This window comes from Silene latifolia, chromosome 3 (genome assembly GCF_048544455.1).
Source record: "Silene latifolia isolate original U9 population chromosome 3, ASM4854445v1, whole genome shotgun sequence".
In the NCBI taxonomy this organism is placed as follows: domain Eukaryota; kingdom Viridiplantae; phylum Streptophyta; class Magnoliopsida; order Caryophyllales; family Caryophyllaceae; genus Silene; species Silene latifolia.
Window position 1 is genome coordinate 2,510,280 of NC_133528.1, and position 22,966 is coordinate 2,533,245.

At 38.7% G+C, this 22,966-nt stretch overlaps 1 protein-coding gene across 1 annotated transcript; it reads left to right on the top strand.

The window, feature by feature from the left end:
• The first annotated feature begins 939 nt into the window (after positions 1-939).
• Positions 940-17,959, top strand: LOC141646712 (DNA gyrase subunit A, chloroplastic/mitochondrial). The gene is made up of 27 exons (XM_074454620.1): positions 940-1,498; positions 4,011-4,080; positions 4,163-4,228; positions 4,626-4,727; positions 5,190-5,234; positions 5,321-5,419; positions 5,535-5,621; positions 6,653-6,723; positions 7,683-7,791; positions 7,893-7,955; positions 8,567-8,632; positions 8,724-8,812; positions 8,945-8,993; positions 10,116-10,202; positions 10,289-10,382; positions 11,003-11,073; positions 11,166-11,255; positions 12,792-12,917; positions 13,023-13,180; positions 14,687-14,768; positions 14,863-15,027; positions 15,109-15,210; positions 15,796-15,932; positions 16,561-16,681; positions 16,784-16,838; positions 16,925-17,024; positions 17,604-17,959. Exons 1-27 carry the CDS (start codon positions 1,083-1,085, stop codon positions 17,728-17,730), a joined length of 2,847 nt encoding a protein of 948 aa, XP_074310721.1. The 5' UTR covers positions 940-1,082; the 3' UTR covers positions 17,731-17,959.
• Positions 17,960-22,966: the final 5,007 nt, after the last annotated feature.

Genomic DNA, 22,966 nt, shown 5'->3' on the forward strand with positions numbered 1-22,966 from the left:
TACTCCGGATCAGGGGTTAGCTATCTTGTTAATGTGGCATATATAGAGCTTGAGCGAGTTTTCAAGCGAAAAAAATCTTGGATCAAAGATAGCGCCTGATGCATCACGGTTGTGCTACAAACAACGGAAGCCAAGAGTAAAATCAACTTCCCTCAAAATTGGCATCATTTTTTATTCGAAGCAAAGTTTGATGTATAACCCGAAACATACATGTTAGATTTTCAGGCACGATTCCTCAAGTACACTGCTTAGAAATCATGCGCTCACCGGAACAAAGATTCGCCCTAACATACCAATAAAATGCAAATCCTTGATTCACATTTCACACACTGAACAAACACTAAGCCGATCAGAGATGACCAAATCATAAAAACCAAAACTTGCACTTTTAAACCGACAAGTCAACTATACTCGACATGATATTAACTAACAATCAGCGGCTCTCTCAACTTCCCTATAAAAAAAATGGAAAATGCACGCGGTACCGTTGAGGTATGATATTTTGCCCGAAATACCCAACTTTTTACTCCGGAAAACTTTAAAGGCCATAACTCGTGTTTACGAATTTAGAAAGTAATAATTTTTTTAAATCGATTATCTTTCCGAGACCTACGATTTGGGAAAAAAAATTGTCGTATTGGATCCCGTGGCTAGGTGTTTTTGCGTGTCAATGTTTTTTTGACCAAACAAACTTTGAGTGACCATATCTTTTGGTCACGAATTCCAAACTCGACAATTTTTTTTTTCAAGTCATAGTTTCTCGGAAAGATAACCAATTTTAAAAAAATATTGTCACTTTTCGAGCTCGTAAACACGAGTTATGACATCTTAAAATTTCCAAGATAAAAAAATTGGGCATTTCAGCCAAAATGTTTTTTTTTTTTGGTACCAAGCATTTCAGCCAAAATGTCAAAACTTAAAGACACCGCCTCACCGCGTGAATTTTCCAGAAAAAAAAAGGACATAATAAAATGATAAACCTTGGCGCGCATACACAAAATTAGGGTTTAACCTCACCCAAAAATAAAAAAAATTAGGGTTTAACCGATTCATCACACACTCCCTAAATCCTCACTTATGGAATGAACACCACCCCCATTTCCTCCCTTCTCTCACCTCCTTCTCCCTTTCCCATGGCGTTCACCACCGCCGGCGCTCGTCTCCTCCGCCTCTCCCTCTCTCGCACCACCGCCACCTCCGCGCTCTTCCGTCCTGCTGCAGTTGCTGCCTTCCGTTTCTCCTCCTTCTCCGCCGTGACGCCTCCGTCGCGTCGCGGTCGATCGATTAAAGCGATTCGAAAAGACGATACCGCTTCGGTTGTTGTTAATGCTTTGAATGATAATGGAAGTGCTGGTGTTGTGGAGGATGAGAGGATTGTGCCGGTTGAGTTACATAAGGAAGCTACTGAAGCTTATATGTCTTATGCTATGTCTGTTTTGCTTGGTCGTGCTCTTCCTGATGTTCGTGACGGTTTGAAGCCTGTTCATCGTCGTATTTTGTGAGCCTCTTTCTTAATAAACTTCATCGATTTTGGATAATGTATACTCCTTCTCAGTCAATTGTTATCCTTTCTATTTTAGGATTGCATTTGATGAGCAATTTGATCATTCTCAATCAATTTGATCCACTTGTCATCTTATAATTGCCCCCCTCCTCTTTCTTTGTGCCAAAACCAAAGGACAACAATTGACCGGGACGGAGGGAGTATAATTCATTGGAACGGAGAATTGAGCATGGAGGAAGTAGTTTTGATTGTGTTGTTTGTTAAAATTGGGGTGCTTGCCTTTAATTTGTGCTTTTTTTAGCTGTAAATGTTTGTTTGTGGGTTAGGTTAGTATTTTCATAGAATGCATGTGTTCAATTGATTAGTTGCCGTGCTACTCCCTCCGTCCCAATTAATAATGTTTTCGATTTTGGGAAATGTATATAATTCATTGGAACGGAGGAGGAAGTAGTTTTGATTGTGTTGTTTGTTAAAATTAGAGTGATTGCCTTTAATTTGTGTTTTTTTTAGCTGTAAATGTTTGTTTGTGGTTTAGGTTAGTATTTTCATAGAATGCATGTGTTCAATGGATTAGTTACCGTGGTACTCCCTTCGTCCCGATTAATAATGATCTTGATTTTGGTACAAAGAACAAGGGCGAAAGTAAAAGGGTGGTTTTGGACTATACAAAATCTTCAACTTGGACATAAAGACAGCCACAATATTGTAGAAATTGGGGGTATTTGTGTCAATTTACAATCAGCAAGTTTCCGATAATGGAAATAGATAACAATTGACTAAACCTGGAAAGGAAATAAGTAACTACTGACGGAGATGGAGGGAGTACATTGCATTGATTTTGCGAGGGTGAACAACCTATGGATTGTCTAATTGGATGTGCAATTTAGCTTTTATTGCATAGAGTGCTTCATTTAAAGCGATAACTTTTGAGTTGTGCTTTTATAGCTGTAAATGTGTGTTTGTTGTCTAGGTTAATATCTTCATAGAATGCATGTGAATTGGACAGCCTGCGAGGCTCTGAAGTAGTTTTGTGCAATGTGTTGGGTTTCGAGGATAACACCGTCCAAACTGTCTAATTTGGGATCAATGGAGTTACACATCTACCATTCGGGGGAGAATTTTAGTGCTAGCATTAGGAAAATGACGACAGGTTAGCGGGGATGGTTGAAAGGGAGACTTGTTGACATTAGATGTTCAAATTAGAACTTTCTATGGCTTTAAGAAAGAGAACATTGGCTTGAATATCACCAACTATGGTCGCAAGAGATTTAACAATTTTGATGTAGAAACTTTTATTCTACTGTAATAATACATCTCTGCTGTAACAATTTTACTCTAGCTGCCAGATGTCTGGCATAACTCTTGTGTACTGTAAATTGAGATGAACAATATTGTAGAAATTGGGGGTATTTGTGTCAATTTACAACCAGCAAGTTTCATAATGGAAATAGATAACAATTGACTAAACCTGGAAAGGAAATAAATAACAACTGGCTGAGGCGCAGGGAGTACATTGCATTGATTTTGCGAGGGTGAACAACCTATGGATTGTCTAATTGGATGTGCAATTTAGCTTTTATTGCATAGAGTGCTTCATTTAAAGCGATAACTTTTAAGTTGTGCTTTTATAGCTGTAAATGTGTGTTTGTTGTCTTGGTTAATAGCTAATTATTAGCTATATAGAATGCATGTGAATTGAACAGCCTGCGAGGCTCTGAAGTAGTTTTGTGCAATGTGTTGGTTTTGAGGATAACACCGTCCAAACTGTCTAATTTGGGATCAATGGAGTTACACATCTACCGTTCGGGAAATGAATTTTAGTGTTAGCATTAGGAAAGGGAGACTTGTTGACATTAGATGTTCAAATTAGAACTTTCTATAGCGTTTAAGAAAGAGAACATTGGCGTGAATATCACCAACTACTGTAGCAAGAGATTTGACAATTATGAAGTCGAAACTTTTATTCTACTGTAATAATACATCTCTGCTGTAACAATTTTACTCTGGCTGCCAGATGTCTGGTATAACTCTCGTGTACTGTTAATTGAGATGAGCAATGAATTCGTAATCCATAGAGTTAGGTTCGTTGGTAAATAAAATTTGGAGTCGATATATTTTTATGCAGCATTTGTGGTAAAATAGCTTACTAAAGTGGCTGCCCTTCTTTCTCTTGTGAAGTAGCAATCCTTCGATGCAGTTCTCGACGCAATTTTCATCTTGGGTCATTCGGAAACAGCCTCTTTGTGTTTCTAACACAAGGGTAAGGCTGCGTACATCCGACCCCCCCTTACCCCGCAATTTGCGGGAGCCATTGAGGCACTGGGGTAATGTTGTTGTTGTATTTGTGGTAAAATCAGTGCAGGCAATCATCGTTTTTTTGTTCACGTTGCTACCAATGTTTGTGAGGAAACTTTTTTGTCCCCTTATTGTCTCAAATTCAACGTGTTTCCTCTCAGTTCAACCTTCTTATTTTTTCCATTAACTCTTATGGATGTTGTTGGCACAGATTTGCAATGCATGAGTTAGGCCTTTCATCAAAGAAACCATTCAAAAAATGTGCAAGAGTGGTTGGAGAGGTTAAGCATCGAAACACGACTCTCATCATGATTTGCATAATTTCCATGTAGAAGTATAACTTAACTTCTAAGTACAATGCAGGTGTTGGGTAAGTTTCATCCACATGGAGATTCTGCGGTCTATGAGGCACTTGTGAGAATGGCTCAGGTAATGTGAAGTGTAATTATGAGGCTTTGATGTACTGTTTCATGTGATGTTTCCTCTATTCAAATACTCAGCTTTTGTATATGACACCCATAAGTTTAACTAAGGTTCTTTGTATGATACAATATGTTTACTCGTTGAAAATCGCTTTGTGAAAGTTATTTTAACATTTCTATGCTCTTGATTTTGGCTGTACGTTTCATCCTGTATCTTAGTATACCCATGGGACCATGACTAATGGACTTGCTCTATTTTTTTCATTTTTTTTTTAAATTTTATTTCTAGCTTAATCCTATTTCAGGACTCTTGAAATAAAGCAGTCCTATAGCTGCTTTGGATTGTCGTCATAATGTTGTGCCCAACAATTGTTAGTTTGAAGAACTCACATGCTTACTTCCAGGATTTCTCTCTGAGGACCCGACTTATCCATGGGCATGGAAACTTTGGTTCAATTGATGCTGACCCTGCTGCTGCTATGCGATATACTGAATGCAGACTAGAGGTAAACTCCTTTTTCTTTTGCCTATATATTCTTTTCATTAGAGTATTGAATAACTTACATGTGTGGGAATTTTCTTTCCACCGTTTTTTTGGCATTTGTGTGTCTCTAGCTGCTACTCTGTTTATTATTATGTAATTTGTTTGGTACAAGTTGCAAACGAGATACAACACTTTTATTTTTAGCTGTCCAATCGCTGGGTCAGTTGACGTCTTTGACCGAAATACAGGTGGTGTTCTGTGTAAGATTTTTTTTTTTATAGAAATGCTCATCGGTAATGTTGTAACATATAACCACTTGATTCATATGAACTAGAACTCAAGCGGCAAAGTTTGTATGTTTTATCAATTATGAGGCGCAGTTGCTCGTTCTTTCGAGCGTACTTCTCTGTTAATAACAGTAATAACGGTACTGTGAATTGATGTTTTATGTTTAACTGACATTTTCCCTCCTGATAATATGCAGGCACTAACTGAAGAAATGTTGTTGGCTGATCTGGAACTAGATACAGTCAGTTCATTTTCTGTAGAAACCATTTGTTATAAACGTTAAAGTACTAGATCACTGTTCTCATGATTCTCTAACTTCTAATGCAGGTAGATTTTACTCCTAATTTTGATAACTCACAGAAAGAACCATCAGTGTTTCCTTCTCGTCTACCACTCCTAATTTTAAATGGTTCCTCTGGGATTGCGGTACTGTTTTCCTTCTATACTGTAATGTGATTATTGTCAATATTTTCTATCCGGTTTATGTGGCTGGCCCTGATGTTCCAGTTTTTGAGCTAATGCTACTGAATTGATATTTCAGGTGGGTATGGCAACAAATATCCCTCCGCATAACCTAGGAGAGGTGGTTAATGCACTTTCTGTGTTAATTCATAATCCAGAAGCTACAGTAAGTTCTACTCTTTAGTCTGTGTGACATACTAGCAAATTCCACTTTTTTCATCTAAAAAAGGATTATAACTTATGTTTACTTTTGGGCCTTCCAAGGCTTCCATACAGTGCATGCCCCATTCTATCATGCGAATTGTATGCTTGTCTAGTATCTATTTGTTGCCCTGTCTTGCATTTTAGCTATCCATTGTAGCGTTCTCTTTAGTATATGTGTCTGTGTCATTCCTTCATTGTTTTATCATCTTCCCTGTTTAACAGTTCTTTTGTACCATCAGTTTTTAAAACAGTGTTTATCCAGTCCATCTGTCACAAAACTCATTTTCATTTTTGTCTGTCCCAAAAATGATTGATCACTTCGTATGGTTAGTGCATCTGAATGGTATCAATTTCATGAACCTCTCAATTGTAAGAATCAAATTTTAGGGTTTTTCAATTGTTTTGTTCTGGTTCTGTGGTGGATATTCTTCGTATTAGATTTTCATGTTCGGGTAGAATCAAAGGAGGCAAGCGGTTATAAAAATGAACATGTTTTTTTTTTGTTGTTGTTGTTGTGATTGGCTTGAGTAAATACTTTTCCGTGATTTGTCTTTCTTTGCGAAAATGTTTGTGGGTAAGTCATTTTCTAGCCTCACTGTGGGCAGAGGTTGCTGAATTATAACTGCATGTTTCTTACAGCTTGGAGGACATCTTCTTCTCTAATGCTTCTTTTGTTGTTGTATAATACGTTGTCTATTCTTTCTCTTAACAGTAGATGAAACTAGGAAAAAAGGTAAAATGATAGGACAACCTTTATGTTATAGACACGAGTACTACATAAAAATGGTCAGTTATTTAGGAGATCTATTAAATGTTTCTTGCTTGATTTATTAGTCACATGTTAGTAGTTAATATGACTGTAGAGAATACCAGTTGTCAGTACTGTGGTGATATAAGATTTGTACTTAATGGCTAATGCATGGGAAATAGAGTAACAAAATATGTTTTATTCTTCTGACGGAGCATTAACTTTTTGTGTTCCATATGTATTAGCTCCAGGAATTGATGGAAGTCATGCCGGCTCCTGACTTCCCTACCGGAGGTGTGCTCATGGGTAATCTTGGGTAGGCTTACTGTTGTCTTTGCTTCATAATATGTTGATGATAAGAAAAATGGCTAATGAGTGTGCATTCTTAGTTGCTCAGCAGAAACCTTGACTTGTTCCGCCTCGGTTCCTGAATGTCTGTTATATAAGCTATACACCAAGTTTAGTTAAAAAATCTGATTCCATTACTGTTGACTTAACGCCTCTCTACATTCTTTTCAATACTGCTAACGTGATTCAAGAGGATTTTTCTTTAATTCTGTAATAGTAAATGAATGTAAGGGTGTGTGTCTTTCGTACGTTGCACATTTGCAGGTGCATTAGGCAAAAACAGACATTATTTACTTTATGGTTGCCGGACCATGCTATACAATTTCAGTGTGTTGATAAATACATTGGTCTGAGAAAAACTTTATTAGGCTTCATCATTTTGCTATTATTTACATAAACTACATAATGGAAAGAAAAGCAAAGTGAAGGATACAAAGGGTGTTTGGGCAGAAAGCAAAGTAATAAACATCAATTTTTTTTTCTTTTATCGTGCCGGCTGGTTAATGCTGTAAATGATATCTTTGAAAATGTTTTCAGCTATTTGATGATAGGCATTATCACCCAAGCCGACAAAGTATGTGTCAGATTTTTTTTCTGCACTAAAAGAAAACGACCTGTGAGCCTGTGACCTGGTGGTCTGTGTTTCAGATAATTCTGCTAGTTCCTTTATCTCTTTCTGTTTTATATTTTCTCTTGAGCTGGAGAAATGGTTGGGAAGCTGTGTGTGTGTGTGTGTGTGTGTGTTGGGGGGGGGAAGGGGGTAGAAACTTAGTTTTCTATTCAGTTACCGCATATAGTTGCTAGCTGTTTTTGATATTTGTTAGTTGACTCATTCTTTAGATGATACCTAGCTAAGGCAATGTGTATTAAGGATATAAATAAACAAACAAACACTGTCTGGTTTATAATGTGAGTAAACTTGTGTAGAATCCTTGAGGCATACCGGACTGGGCGAGGACGTGTTGTCATGAGAGGAAAAACTGAAATCGAATCTGTTGATTCCAAGAGTAAGCGCGCTGCAATAATCATAAATGAGGTGTCCATTCTAGTTTGTTGCTTTGTTTCCTTATCTTTATTAACAATATTTCACATCATTGTCAATGAAGTGGATGTTTTGCCTCTTTGTGAATTGAACAGATTCCGTACCAGACAAACAAAGCATCTCTGGTTGAGAAGATAGCTGGTCTAGTTGAAAATAAGGTACTGGTTTCCATTGCAACATGTGACTGCATATTAGCTAGCTGATTGGAAATTTGGAAAAAAAACTGTCTTTCAAACAATATTTGGGGCTGTTAATTTCCTACAGTTGCTAGCCAGTGCTTTCGACGTTGGTAATGGGAAATGCTGATTTTCTGAGTATTTTTTCACTATTAGGCAGATCATGTTTTGTAGGTATTGTCAAATTGGCGATGCACCTTTCTGCTTTTTTTTTTTTTTTTAATGATTATCAATCAACAGTTCAGTTAGATCTGTTTGTGAACTGTAGCTTCAGCAGTTTGAGCATATAAAACACTCAAGTGTATTACAGGATGGTGGTTAAAGCCGTTTCTGCGATGATAGCATGATAAGATGCATGCAATGTACTTGATTCAGTGTTATGTTTAACGTTTTTGGCTAATTAACATTGAAATTCAATCTTGATGAAACTCTAAATATTCTTTTTGAACCCTTGGTATAAAATTGTCGGGTTTTAAAACAAGCTGTATCTGATGGACTGCATGAAGTTGTATGTTGCAATGAGTGAAATATAGTAATTTGAGCTTTCATCTCTAATTTTGTACATTATTATTTCCTTTCCCAAATTTCTGCAGATTTTAGAAGGAATCAGTGATATCCGAGATGAAAGTGATCGTTCTGGCATGCGCGTAGTGATAGAGGTGGGTTTGTTCCATTCCGTGCATTAGCAAAATGGATTTCTTGGTTGCTCGCTTAGTACTGAATTTGTATTGGCTTATTTCATAATTCCAGTTAAAACGTGGAGCAGAACCAGCAATTGTCTTAAATAATCTTTACCGTTACACTGCTCTTCAGTCAAGCTTTAGCTGCAACATGGTCGGGTGAGTTCTGTTTTTATTCCTGTTCTCCAAGAGTTATTTTGTTTTACTCCATTCTGTTTCTATTGGGGATGCTGTTTCAATAGAGAATTCTTTCTTCCTGAGGTTCAATTTTTGTGTGTGTCATATCCACAGGATCCTTAACGGGCAACCAAAACTGATGGGCTTGAAAGAGATACTTCTGGTAAAATCTGCTTTTCTGGGTCTGAGGATTTGCAATATTTGCTGTTAGCGGGTGCAATATTTGACACCTGCAGTCGCTCTATCGCCCGCTAAAACACTACCCACAGTCCCACACCTTCTCCAACTAAGTGGGTATGGGCGTATGGCGCGATATCTGATTTTACCCGTAGGATTCTTGGCCATGTAAAAGAACTTAAATTGGGAAGTTGAAAAGAGTTCTTTAATTTTTTGCTATCAAATGACTCAAGGGGTGATCTATGATGGATGTGGTTGTATCTTTTCTCTTGGCATAAAGGGAGCCACAACAGGAGGTTGATGCTGCCAGATTCTAAACTCGAATCTTTACTTTAACCATAGTAGTGCTGGTCTTTCATGGGGTTTGGATTGTTCATATAAAAGCTTAGAGTTAACTATGGGTTAAAAAGGAGAATTGTTATGCTCTGGCGATGGGTGTTTTCAACTGGATTTTGGATTATATCTTTGGATCTACCTGATATTTTAACGTCATTCAAATTGAAGGAGTCAGATTATGGTTTTAGGTTTCCAGTGACTATTCTCGGGACTTGGGTCCTAAGCGGTTAAGTGGAGAGGATCAGAGGAAGAAATAGTTCCAAGAAGCAAGGGTGCGGAACCATCCGTGAGAATGAAATGTTAAATAGATGATTTGTATGCTAAGGAAGTCGTGAGTGATTTCACAATATTTTAGTGTCTAGAGCATATAACGGATACCGTATAGGCGTATATGCAGTTAGCATAATTCTTCTTTTTGTAAGAGTGTAGTTTTCTTCTATTTAGTTATAATTCATTCTCAAAAACATAAACTCAAATTAACTAATCCGAGTTCCATACCCATTATTGTCCGCTACTTCTTAACTCTCAAAAGCAACACAAATATTTTGTACAAGTTTATTTACATCAAATTGGTATGTTTTTCACATTATGGAGCTATGCCCCTCAACTCTGGAAAAAATTACTTTGTCCATGTCAACAAACAAGATCAAAGGTTTATCATGGGTGCTGGTCAGGAGATGTTTTCTTTTAGATGCATAACAGCATAGTCATATACTGTTTGTTAGCTGTTGCTCTGTGTGATATAATGCTTTTGTTTACTCTGGTCTTGCAGGCATTTCTTGACTTCAGGTGCTCAGTGATTGAAAGGCGGACTCGATATAAGCTTTCACATGCAAAGGATAGGAGGCATATAGTTGAGGTTGAGTTGTGTTAGGATACTTCCTATGATTTTTGTGTTTTTATTGTAATTTCTTTCTAATTTGTTTCTTCCTATGCTTATACCAGGGGATCATTGCGGGGCTTGCTAATCTGGATGACGTAATACAAGTGATCAGGAAAGCATCTAGCAATGCAATGGCGTCAGCTGACCTAATGGAAAGTAAGATCCGAGGTTCATCTATGGCGGTGTTTTTAACGTGCTTGGCCGTAGCTTGCTTAGGGTTGGGGCTATGTTTTAGGAGTTGGGTCTATGTGTTAGGACTCTTAGGAGGGTGCTTATTGCACTCATATGCTTATCTTTGGATAAGCAATGTGTGAAACTGTGAATGACATACCTTTTGAAACTTCATTAGTTAAATGCCCAGTTGAACCATACATTTTATCCTGAAATTCTATATGCTGTTTGTCTTTTTTAGTGGCCTTGCAAATTTAGGAGCAACTATTAGTGAAAAAAAAAGTTAGGAAATAGGAAGTATAAGTTTGCCTAGGAAAAAGGATATAGGCGTAAGATTTGTTAATCTTTGACCTGTGGATCATTAGGGGAATTATTCATTACCTCAACCGTGTTGTACACTCTGAATTGTAAATTTCTTTTGAGCTGCATGAGAAACTAATGGTGAAAGAACACCAGATGAGGCCGCAGGATTAAGAGAAGGATAGGGTCTCTTTGGTGTAGTAGACCTTGACCTCAGTAAGCTCTGGACAGGTCCAGTCTCAAGTGATTGTCGATGTCTTTCTGAAAACGTGTAAATTGGTAAATGGTTTTATTGTTTATTGCAGAGTATAGTTTGTCCCAGAAACAAGCTGAAGCTATATTGGATATAAATTTGAGGAAGCTCACTATGCTTGAGGTTTGCTATAAATTGTGGCCTATGATTTTAATGCAATACTTTGTGCATTGGGTCTCTGTAACGCTAAGAGATTATCCCCTTGACTATATCAGAGGAACAAGTTTCTCAATGAGGACAAATTGCTCGTGGATCAAATCTCGAGGCTGGAAGAACTTTTGTCAAGCAAGAAAAATATTCTTCAGGTACAATGAATAAACTTATTCCTTTGGTAGAATAATCTTGAATTTGGTTGAACTTAAGGAGTAAGCTTACAAGAGGGTTATTAGGTTTTTACTTTCGTAGTTGCTCTTTCATGTACCAATTTTACTCAATCATGGACTTATTTTCATAATTGTTCCATACAATGCCCTTGCTATACAATACCGTTTTTTTCCATCTCTGTCTAAGAGGAAGACCGTCTTCCATTCTGGCCCACCCCACCCCGTCACCGACCACCTACGTCATACTGATGAAACCTTGGCGATCTACACCAGGCCCCGTCGAACACCATACATGCTTGACAACAGTGATGAATAAACAAAAAAAATGGCGAACTTCAATGTTTCGGTTTAATTATTGTCCATCATACACTCTGCCATGAATAATTCTCTATTGCATCTAGAAGCTTCTAGCAATTTATAATAAAAAATGAACATAAATTTTCAGAATTAACATTAAAAGTCATATGGGGTACAATTTAATCGTTACTCCAAGTAGAAATTGCGAAAAGATTCATGATTTCAGAAAAAAAAAATTCAAATCAGAAACGGCAGGCTGTCGGCAAAGGGGCGGGGTCGTCAGTGAGCGTTGGTGACGGGGATGGTCGTTATTGTCGGTGTTTATTGCATTTGGTGGTCGTTGATAGTGGAATTCTCATGGGGAATTGAGAGGTAAAGTCTAGTTTGGGAGGCAACGGCCAGGGACGGGAGACATGGTGGGATAGGGGTGGCAGGGACGGAGGTTCGATGGTGGAGTGGTGGAAGAAAGTGGCGGCTTTCAATTTTATTTTCTTCAGATTGAGAGGGAAAAGGGGTTAATGGAATTTTGGGGTTAAAAATGACAAGGGTACAATTGGAAATATAGTCCATGATTGAGTAAAATCCGTTCTTGAATGAGCAATACCCTTTACTTTTTATCACAGGACACGTATAATGACAACATATTTTCAATGGTATCATAGATATGATTATTTTAATTGCTATGTAGGCTCACAAGAGGGCTATTAGGGAGAGAGTGGATTATCAATGAGTGTAAGTTGTAGTTGAGTAGTAGTTTTTGTAAGCAAGTCCTGTGACATTTGAGCAATCTGTATAGGTATTGCTTAAACTGTGTGCTGTGGAGTTTCGCTCATCTTTCTCTACAAGTTGCTCATCATGGAGAAAATTTCCTCTGACATCTATCACACTGTAGTTGAAAAAAGGTGATGACTAGAGAGGAAACATAACAAGGGAACCAGAAATCTTGTTAGTACCCTGTTTTATAAGTTGATAAGTGGCTCTGTTAAGTGTGAAAGTTCTTTCCCCGTCAGTTTGGGAATATTTAGCTTTTGTAGCTTTTGGCAAGAATTGTGACCTTTGCTGTGATCCGTAGAACCTAAAATCCTGATCTCGCTGTGAACCTTGTATTTGGTAAATGTAACTATGCTGATACTTTCTCTTGTACCAATTTGTTATATGGGTGTGGGCTAGGCGATTAGGCGCGCAACAAAGTTGCTGACTTGTCCTTATTGTGTGTTTTAGCTGATTGAACATGAAGCAATTGAGCTGAAGAACAAGTTTTCTACTCCTAGGCGCTCCATGTTAGAGGAAAGTGAAACCGGCCAAGTTGAGGACATTGACGTGATTCCCAATGAAGAACTGATTTTGGTAGTTATCCATCATGTTTTTTTTCTTTACCTTTTATTTTTTTTTTTTTTTTTTCTGTGAAGTGTTCAGTGCTGTTTCAGAAACATGATACTCTGAAAATTACAGGCGATCAGTGAAAAAGGTTATGTTAAGAGAATGAGCCCCAATACATTCCATGCTCAACGGCGTGGTACAATAGGCAAATCTGTTGGTAAAATGAGGGTTGATGACATGATGTCTGACTTCATTGTTTGCCGTGCCCATGATCATGTACTTTACTTCAGGTATTTCTTATTTGTTTATTGATCATTTCACTTCATTGTATATACATATCTTTCAACTTCAAGTTTATATGCACAAGGAGATGTTTCCTTTACGTGACTATAAGTCACACACCTTGCCTTGCACCTTGCACTTTCTAGTCAAGGGAATTCATTGCCCCGATGCAGTTTCGAAAACTAAGGGGGTGTCAGGTTGGAGCTTTTGGAATGGACTGGAATGGATTCAACCCACTATAGTGTTTGGTTGGAGTAATCCCCTAGAATCCCATACCCATCTATACCGCCACGTTTCTTTCTCCATACCACTCCATTACTTTATTCTATCCATTTCAAAATCGAATCAAACAACAATGACCAAGTATGAGGTTCTACTCCATACATGTATGGTATCACACTCCATTCTAATCCATTCCAATGCTTTGAACCAAACGACCCCTAAGATTCTAAATCATGCGTGTCTTTGTGTTGGCATGTTCTGACAGACCTTCCACTTGTTTTGCCTATGAGGCCAGCGCACCACGACCACGCTTGCAAAACCACGCCACCTCCATGAGGTCAGTGCACCACAATCACACTTGCACAACCATGCCACCAACGCGTACACATCTGGCATTACTGGTACTCGATAATGACCACACAATCTAGCTGTGCCTAAGATTGCCGCTTCCATAGATGGCCCATAACTCCATGTGTCAACCACCATCGTCCAGTGCTAAAAACACTATATACGTTGTGCAAGCTGTCATCCCGGTCTATGTTTCACCAACTGCAACATTGAACAGCAGAACTCCGTCAGATCCACTGTAACACAATTCACATTGCAAATACTCAGTATTGAGACTGTGGTGGGAGAGGGAGAGACATACATGAGTAATGGTGATGGTTATGTTTTCACTAAAATTTTGTGGGGAAAGAAAGGATAGTCGTAGTAGCGCAGAGCACAAGCAGTGAAGGTGAACTTGGACGATGGCAGAGGTAATGCTGAGACCACAGTTTTAAATTGGGCAAGATACATTGACGTGACAGAGGAACATGGCAATTAGTCACAAGAGCCTTGTGTGCATAAATCACTGTTTTTGCGAACATGTATTTTTCTAAAAACAAATTGTGCGAAATATCGTTCTTGGGTTTTAAGAAGGGCTATCATGTAAATAAGTTAATCTATGGGATGCTTGGACAAAGGGAAGGTTATAATAACATGACTAAAAGTAAAATATGGATATTGCATAGTAATTTTCCTCGTTAGGCTGCCTAAAGGTACAGGCACACCTCACCTGATCTTGGCATTTTTGGCAAGTGCCGATCTTGGCATTTTTGGCAAGTGCCTCTCGTCACTTTGCACCTAGGCACATCCAATGCTCTTCGCTTCTAAATGATTTTCTTCATGAACTACTCAAATTTGTGAATCTAATCTTCCTATTTTTTTTTTTTTTTTTTTTTTTTTTTTTTTTGCATTTTTTTAGTTAGCTGTTTGCAAACATGACATGACATGCAAAACATTTTTTGCAGTGACAAGGGAATAGTATATTCAGCACGTGCATATAAAATTCCAGAATGTACTCGAGCTGCAGCTGGGACGCCTCTGATTCAAGTACTTGACGCATCTTTTGTTTTATTAAAACATTTCTGGTCTCTGCTTTGTTAAAAGGATTTATGATCTCATTCAATATCTTTGTAAATGCCAGATCTTGTCCTTATCTGATGGTGAAAGAATAACATCCATCATTCCTGTTAGTGAATTTGTTGAAGACCGATTTTTAGTAATGCTTACTGCCAATGGATATATTAAGAAAGTATCATTGAGCTTCTTCTCATCAATCAGATCGACAGGGATAATAGCTATACAGTTGGTTAGTTTTTTTCGTTGTAGACTTATTTTCTGTTCACTGTGTGGCTTGTAGTGATATGCTAGTGGGTATTGTATTTGACAGGTTTCTGGAGATGAGTTAAAATGGGTGAGATGTTGCAGCAATGATGATCTTATTGCTATGGCTTCTCAAAATGGGATGGTCATTCTTAGTTCCTGTGATACTGTAAGTGTTACATCAGTAATTTAGCCTTGTTGCATCATTTTTCGTGACACTTGTAATATATTTTTGCCATTGGCTAAGTTGTGGTTTACTCAATGGCCAATGGACTTGTTGTAACAAGTGATTGTAGACTTGGTGGCACCTTTGAATGTTGTCAAATCAGCCTTGCTGGTTCTAAAGCTAAGCCCTGACATTTTCAAACTAGAAATTTCAATTTACTGCATTAAATTTGGTATAGAAATCCGCTGATGGAATGACCAGTCACTAAATTCTCACGCTCAAGTGCTATTTTCTCTGTTTATTTCTTTTGTGCCTATGCACAATGCACAATGATTATGTGAACATGAATATGTCATATATTTCAGCGTACCTCAAGCTTAAGAAGGGAACACAAATGTCGTTGATTCTGTTTGTAGCACTGCAAAAGGCTGCTAATATGTGAAATATTGGTGCATGATGTTTTTTGACTTAAAAACCATTGGATTATCTTTATTGTTTAATGAATAATCTTTCTTCTCTAATCCATATACAACAATGTAGCTAACACGATATCTATCTATTTTCTTTCATGCTTTATAAATATTCCAGGTCCGGTCTGTTGGAAGAGTAACAAGAGGTGCAATAGCGATGAGACTTAAAGGTGGGGACAACATGGCAAGCATGGATATCATACCTGCATCTGTCAGGAGAGATCTGGATAACGATGTAGATGATCATGGAATTTGGTAAGATTCTTGAATTATATTTGGATACAAGGGTGCTTTATTTTTTATTTTTTATTTACAAACTGGTAGAAATGTAAGGAATTATAATCCTGGAGTAATGCATACTTAGTTTGTTTGAACTTTGAAGAATGCTGCTTATACACTCTCTCTGCACGTGTATCATAGGGAAATATGTGAACAATTAACCTCCCTGATTTCTTGATAATTAACATTAATTCTGGAAGATTTATTAATGTTAATGTCCCTCATGCATATTTCATTCTGGCCTGTTTATTCCCTGACTTACTGGCATTAAGAGTACGCTACCCCTGTGCGTCAATGGCTCCCGCAAATCGCAGGCTAAGGGGAGTCGGATATACGCAGTCTTATCCTTGCGTTAGCAACACAAAGAGACTGTTATCTAATGACCCAAAATGAAAATTGTGTCATTAGCTTATCGATGACTACAATTTCACAAGAAAAAGAAGTGCAGCTATTTTATTGAGCCATTTGGCTTTAACAAGTCTTTAGCTCTATTGGACACGAAAATACAACTTGATGGAACTGTGTCCTTTTAAATTTGACGACGTTCTAACCAGTCAAATATTGTTTTCAATCACTGAGCATTCAGCATTTTATTGTCATGCAGGAAGAAGGGAACGAGAGGTCCATGGCTACTCTTTATATCTGAGAGTGGTCATGGGAAGCGTGTGCCTCTCAGCAGGTTCCGATTATCACCCTTGAACAGAGTTGGTCTGATCGGCTACAAGGTATGTTGGAACTCATGATTATTTTTGACTTTGCCAAGGGTTGCCTTGTTTCTTTTTTTTCTTTTTTTATTCCCCATGTAATGATTTCCTTTGCTATTTTAGTTTGCAGAAGAAGATCGCCTAGCGGCTGTGTTTGTGGTTGGATTTTCACAGTCAGGTAATGTTACAAGGAACAATATTCTCCCTCTTTCTCTGAATTTACTGTTTATATTCTATTAATGCTCTGTCTATCCGCGTTAACAGAAGATGGGGAAAGTGATGAACATATCATTCTGGTCAGTCACAGTGGGACCATCAACAGGATAAAGGTTAAAGATATCTCCATACAATCCCGTTTTGCTAGGTAAACACGACATTATCACTTTCCTATATGTTGTTTTCACCTTTCGGTTTTGATTAAATATACTATTAGACAAGGTTACACATCATCCCTCTCTTACTTCGACACTTGGTTATGGTTGTGTCACATGTCGACACTCTTTCCCACACAACATCAAGACTTAATTCTGGGTGAAAACATGAAATTTTTCTTGAAGTGCACATGTCCTACAATTGTAGACGATAAGAAAAATGCAACCCTAGTGGAAGCTCCACAAAGGGTCATGTCTTTGTTAGACAGTACCAAATTATCTTTTTTAGCCGAATTCTGATGAATCAAAAAGTGTTGAGAAGATTTAATTCAGCAGTTTCATGAATATAATTTCACAATATCTTGGCGTGATATACATACATATGCATTTTTGAAGCATTCTTAGCTTATGTGATGCTTATAGAAGGATTTGATCGGGTCTTAATCTCTCTAGTCTCGACTCTCGACTGCTAGAGAAAAAAGAAAAAATGTCTTTCGTTCTCTCTTATCTCTGCATTTAATTGTCTCGTACATCTTAAGAATTATGAAAAAATTGCCGCGGTCCTTGTCTAGGGGAGTCATTTTGATGCGTCTGGATCATCTTGGGAAAATCCAGTCAGCACAATTGATTGCTGCAGCAGAAACCGAGAGTGATGAGGACAACACTGTGGAGACCAAGGGCGAAGAAGTTGTGGTTTAATGAAGTGTTTATTGGTATAGATGCGTAGGATCTGTACATAATTAAGCAACCGTGGTTTAGAACATCCTTCGGTGATTGATTGCGCACATTGGCGGATGTTGTCTCGCAGGCTCTAACCATACTCTCGAATTTGTATCTTAAAGCCAACATAGGTAGCCAAATTTTGTGATGTAGGACAATCGGTATTGGCATTTTTCATGCTGTAAGTTAATTGCAATTGTTACTTTCAGTTCTAGGGTTATCATTAATTGAGGAACCCACTGAGTGGTGCTATGGCGGAAGCACGGTTATTCCATGTCGAATACAGGTCTTGGTTACTGAGTATATACAGATGGAGACAATATTTAATATTTCTGTTAGAAGCCCGTCATTTCTTGATTTGTTTTGTTAAAAATAACAGTGAATATAACATTAGTTTTGTCTTTTACAGAAACGATTCCGAAAAGTAGTCTTAAAGATCCAATGGAGTCTGTCGAATCATAGAATGATTGCAATGTGAAATTGAGAAATTTTATCTCGTAGCCTAGTCTACCATAAAATCGTGGATAATAACTTCAAAATTAGCGATTTTGGCGATCGTTTGAATATTTGAGAGATTGGATGAATAGGGTCATTATGCGTTTAAATGAAGTATTAGATATTCAGATCTCTTTTAAAACAAGAATGACACTTAGTTCGTCTATCACAGGCACTATTCGAAAAATAGGCTTAAGGTCTTTTGTTTCTATATTTCAAACCTTATGTCAACTCGGTTACTGTAAGCCAATATTATAAATACTTGAGGCATTGCGGTTAGGATGGCAAAGGATCGGGTTGGATCGGGTTTTGCTAGATCCAAACCCGATCCACTTGCTTATTTGAACCCCAATCCATATTCAAACTTGATCGATATCCACAACTTTAAAATTCATACCCGATCCATTATAATTTTTTCCACATCCATATCCGCTCCAAACCCATACCTGATCTGAGGATATGGATTTGGAAAAAGGTATAATGGATACTCGAACCATCGTATACCGGCACCCCAAATGTCCTCCTTTGCTCCTCAAATTTTGTGTATCTGCTTTACCTGATCTGAGGATCCTTCTGTGTGATTTCCGGAAAATTTTGTTCCGGGACACTAGAATCCCGAAAACTGTGTATTATACACTTCAATTTGAGCCGTTCGGGAGGTCGTACCGGACCACGTTTCTTTTTTCCACAATTTTTTAACCACGGGTCCGAGGTCATTTCCGGAGTTACCTTATTCGATTTCAGGTCCAAATAACGAGTATTAATCCATTTTTCACGATTATCCGAGTTTCAACGAATGCTCGTTTATCGCATACCGGCACCCCAAATGTCCTCCGTTGATCCTCAAATTTTGTGTGGCCGCTTTATCTGATCTAAGGTACCTTCTGTGTGTTCCGGAGAATTTTGTTTCGGAACTCTGAAATCCCGAAAACCGTGTATATACACTTCAATTTAAATCGTTCTGGTGGTCGTACTGGATCACGTTTCTTTTTCTACCGGTTTTTCACCCACTTGTCTGAGGTCATGTTTGGAGTTACCGAATTCGATTTTAGGTCCAAATAACGAGTATTAATCAATTTTTTACGATTATCCGAGGTTCGACGAATACTGGTTTATCGCATACCGATACCCCCAAATGTCCTCCGTTTGTCCTCAAATTTTGTGTGGCCGCTTTATCTGACCTAAGTTACCTCCTGTGTGATTTCTGGAGAATTTTGTTCTAGGACTCCGAAATCCCGAAAACCGTGTATTATACTCTTCAATTTGAGCCGTTCAGGGGGTCGTAATGGACCCCTTTTCATTTTCTCCCGGTTTTTCACCCAGCTGTCCGAGGTCATTTATGGAGTTACCCAATTCAATTTCAGATCCAAATAACCAGTATTAAACCATTTTTCATGATTATCCAAGGTTCGAAAAATGATGGTTAATCGCATACCGGCACCCCAAATGTCCTCCTTTGCTCCTCAAATTTTGCGTAGTCGCTTTACCTGATATAAGGATCATTCTGTGTGATTTCCGGAAATTTTGTTCAAGGACTATGGAATTCCGAAAACCGAGTATTATACACTTCAATTTGAGCCGTTCGGGAGGTCGTACCGGACCACGGTTTTTTTTCACGATTTTTTACCACGTGTCCGAGGTCATTTCTGGAGTTACGTTATTCGATTTCAGGTCCAAATAACGAGTATTAATCATTTTTTCACGATTATCCGAGGTTCGACGAATGTTGGTTTATCGCATACCGCTACTCCCAAATGTCCTCCGTTGCTCCTCAAATTTGGTGTGGCCGCTTTATCTGATCTAAGGTACCTTCTGTGTGATTTCCGGAGAATTTTGTTCTGGGACTCTGAAATCCCGAAAACCGTGTATTATACACTACAATTTGAGTCGTTCAGGTGGTCGTACTCGACCATGTTTCTTTTTCTACCGGCTTTTCACCCACGTGTCCGAGGTCATGTCTGGAGTTACCGAATTCAATTTCAGGTCCAAATAACGAGTATCAATCAATTTTTCATGATTATCCAACGTTCGAAGAATGATGGTTAATCGCATACCGGCACCCCAAATGTCCTCCCTTGCTCCTCAAATTTTGTGTAGCCGCTTTACCTGATCCGAGGATCCTTCTGTGCGATTTCCGGAAAGAAAAAATTCGGGAATCTGGAATCTCGAAAACCGTGTATTATACACTTCAATTTGAGTCGTTCGGGAGGTCGTACCGCCTGTAGAGATGTCAATGGGGCGGGGTCGGTGCGGATGAGGGGTAACCCACACCCGCATCCGCGAACTATAATGCGTACCCACGCCCCCCCAACGACCCTCAGCGGGTTGAACTTTTCAAACCCACCACCGCCCCGCGGGGACCCGTTGACCCGTAAATTACTTATCTCCTCACAAAACAATTTTTAAAAATATAGTACATTCAATTAACTAGTACACAGATATAGTATATAAATAAGTTTCCGCAAAATGATCTAACATTCAATTAACTAGTACACAAATTTTTCAAACCACGAAATAGTTTGAGGATTTGGGTTTCTTTTTTGGGAGGGTTAGGTTGTTGGGTAACAATTTTTTCAAACCACGAAAAATGGTTAAGACTTTTTATCTAATTTATAAATATTATTTTTATGTAGTACAAATTTGTCTAGGTTTATGAGTAAAGCGGGTACAAACGGAGCGGGGACATGTGGGGCGGGGTGGGTAGGGCGGGGTGGGTATCACGTGATACCCGCACGCGACGAATGACACTTTTGAAACCCACACCTGCCCCAAGACCCGCCAAAACCCGCCCCACTGACATCCCTACGTACCGGACCACATATTTTTTTTTCACGATTTTTTAACCACACGTACCTAGGATCTAGAGCCTCCCAAACCCTCCAAAATGTCTTCATTTTAGCAGCCAAAACCGAGCCCTTACCCCTTCCACAAGTCATTTACAAACCCTACATTTCCACTCCTATAAATACCTCCCATCCACCACCATTTCAAGAGGTCGTAAAACATTAATATCAAACCCTAAAGCACACATCTACACATCTTAAGAATACCCTAGAATCCAGTAGCAATCAATAAGATACCTTCTATGTGATTTCCGGAGAATTTTGTTCCGGGACCCTGGAATCCCGAAAAATCGTGTATCATACACTTCAATTTGAGCCGTTCGGGAGATCGTACCGGACCCAGTTTCGTTTTCTCCCGGTTTTTCAATTACGTGTCCGAGCTCATTTCAGGAATTAACCTATTCGATTTCAGCCTCAAATATTGAGCATTAATACATTTTTCATGATTATCCGAGGTTCGACGAATGCTGGTTTATGGCATACCGGCCCCCACAAATGTCCTCCGTTTGTATTCAAATTTCGCGTGACCGTTTTATCCGACTCCTGGAACTTTCTATGTGATTTCCGGAGAATTTTGTTCCGGGACCCTAGAATCCCGAAAAACCGTGTATTATACTCTTCAATTTGAGCCGTTCGGGAGATCGTACCGGACCCAGTTTCGTTTTCTCCCGGTCGTCTGAGCTCATTTCAGGAATTAACCCATTCGATTTCAGCCTCAAATAACGAGCATTAATACATTTTTCACGAATATCCAGGTTCGATGAATGTTGGTTTATTGTATACCGGAACCCCCAAATGTCTTCCGTTGGTACTCAAATTTTGCGTGGCCACTTTATCTGGCGAGGAAGTTTCTATGTGATTTCCAGGGAATTTTGTTCCGGGACCATGGAATCCCGAAAAACCGTGTATTATACACTTCAATTTGAGCCGTTCGGGAGGTCGTACCGGACCCAGTTTATTTTTCGCCTGGTTTTCAATCACGCGTCCGAGCTCATTTCAGGATTGAACCTATTCGATTTCGCCTCAAATAACGAGCATTAATACATTTTTCACGATTATCCGAGGTTCGACGAATGCTGGTTTATGGCATACCGGCACCCCAAATGTCTTCCGTTGGTACTCAAATTTTACGTGGCCCCTTTATCTGACCCGAGGAATTTTCTATATGATTTCCGGAGAATTTTGTTCCGGGACCCTGGAATCCCGAAAAACTGTGTATTATACACTTCAATTTGGGTCGTTTGGAAGATCGTACCGGACCCAGTTTCGTTTTCTCCTGGTTTTTCAATCACGCGTCCGAGCTAATTTCAGGGATTAACCCATTCGATTTCAACCTCAAATAACGAGTATTAATACATTTTTCATGATTATCCGAGGTTCGACGAATGCTGGTTTATGGCATACCGACATCCACAAATGTCTTCCGTTGGTACTCAAATTTCTCGTGGCCACTTTATCTGACCCGAGGAACTTTCTATGTGATTTCCGGAGAATTTTGTTCCGGGACTCTGAAATCCCGAAAAACCGTGTATTATACACTTCAATTTGAGCCGTTCGGGAGATCGTACTGGTTTCTTTTTCTCCCGGTTTATCAATTACGCGTCCGAGCTCATTTTAGGAATTAACCTATTCGATTTAAGCCTCAAATAACGAGCATTAATACATTTTTCACGATTATTCGAGGTTCGACGAATGTTGGTTTATGGCATACCGGCACTCCAAATGTCTTCCGTTGGTACTCAAATTTTTGCGTGTTCCCTTTATCTAACCCTAGGAAGTTTCTATGTGATTTCCGGAGAATTTTGTTCCGGGACCTTGGAATCCCGAAAAACTGTGTATTATACACTTCAATTTGGGTCGTTTGGAAGATCGTACCG

What these genes read in the sequence shown, in the direction of transcription:
- LOC141646712 (XM_074454620.1), top strand. Translation starts at nt 1,083, where the DNA reads ATGAACACCACCCCCATTTCCTCCCTTCTCTCACCTCCTTCTCCCTTT. An exon ending in ATACTGAATGCAGACTAGAG is followed by an intron (nt 4,728 to 5,189) that starts GTAAACTCCTTT and finishes GATAATATGCAG; the next exon opens with GCACTAACTGAAGAAATGTT. An exon ending in GGATAATAGCTATACAGTTG is followed by an intron (nt 15,028 to 15,108) that starts GTTAGTTTTTTT and finishes TGTATTTGACAG; the next exon opens with GTTTCTGGAGATGAGTTAAA.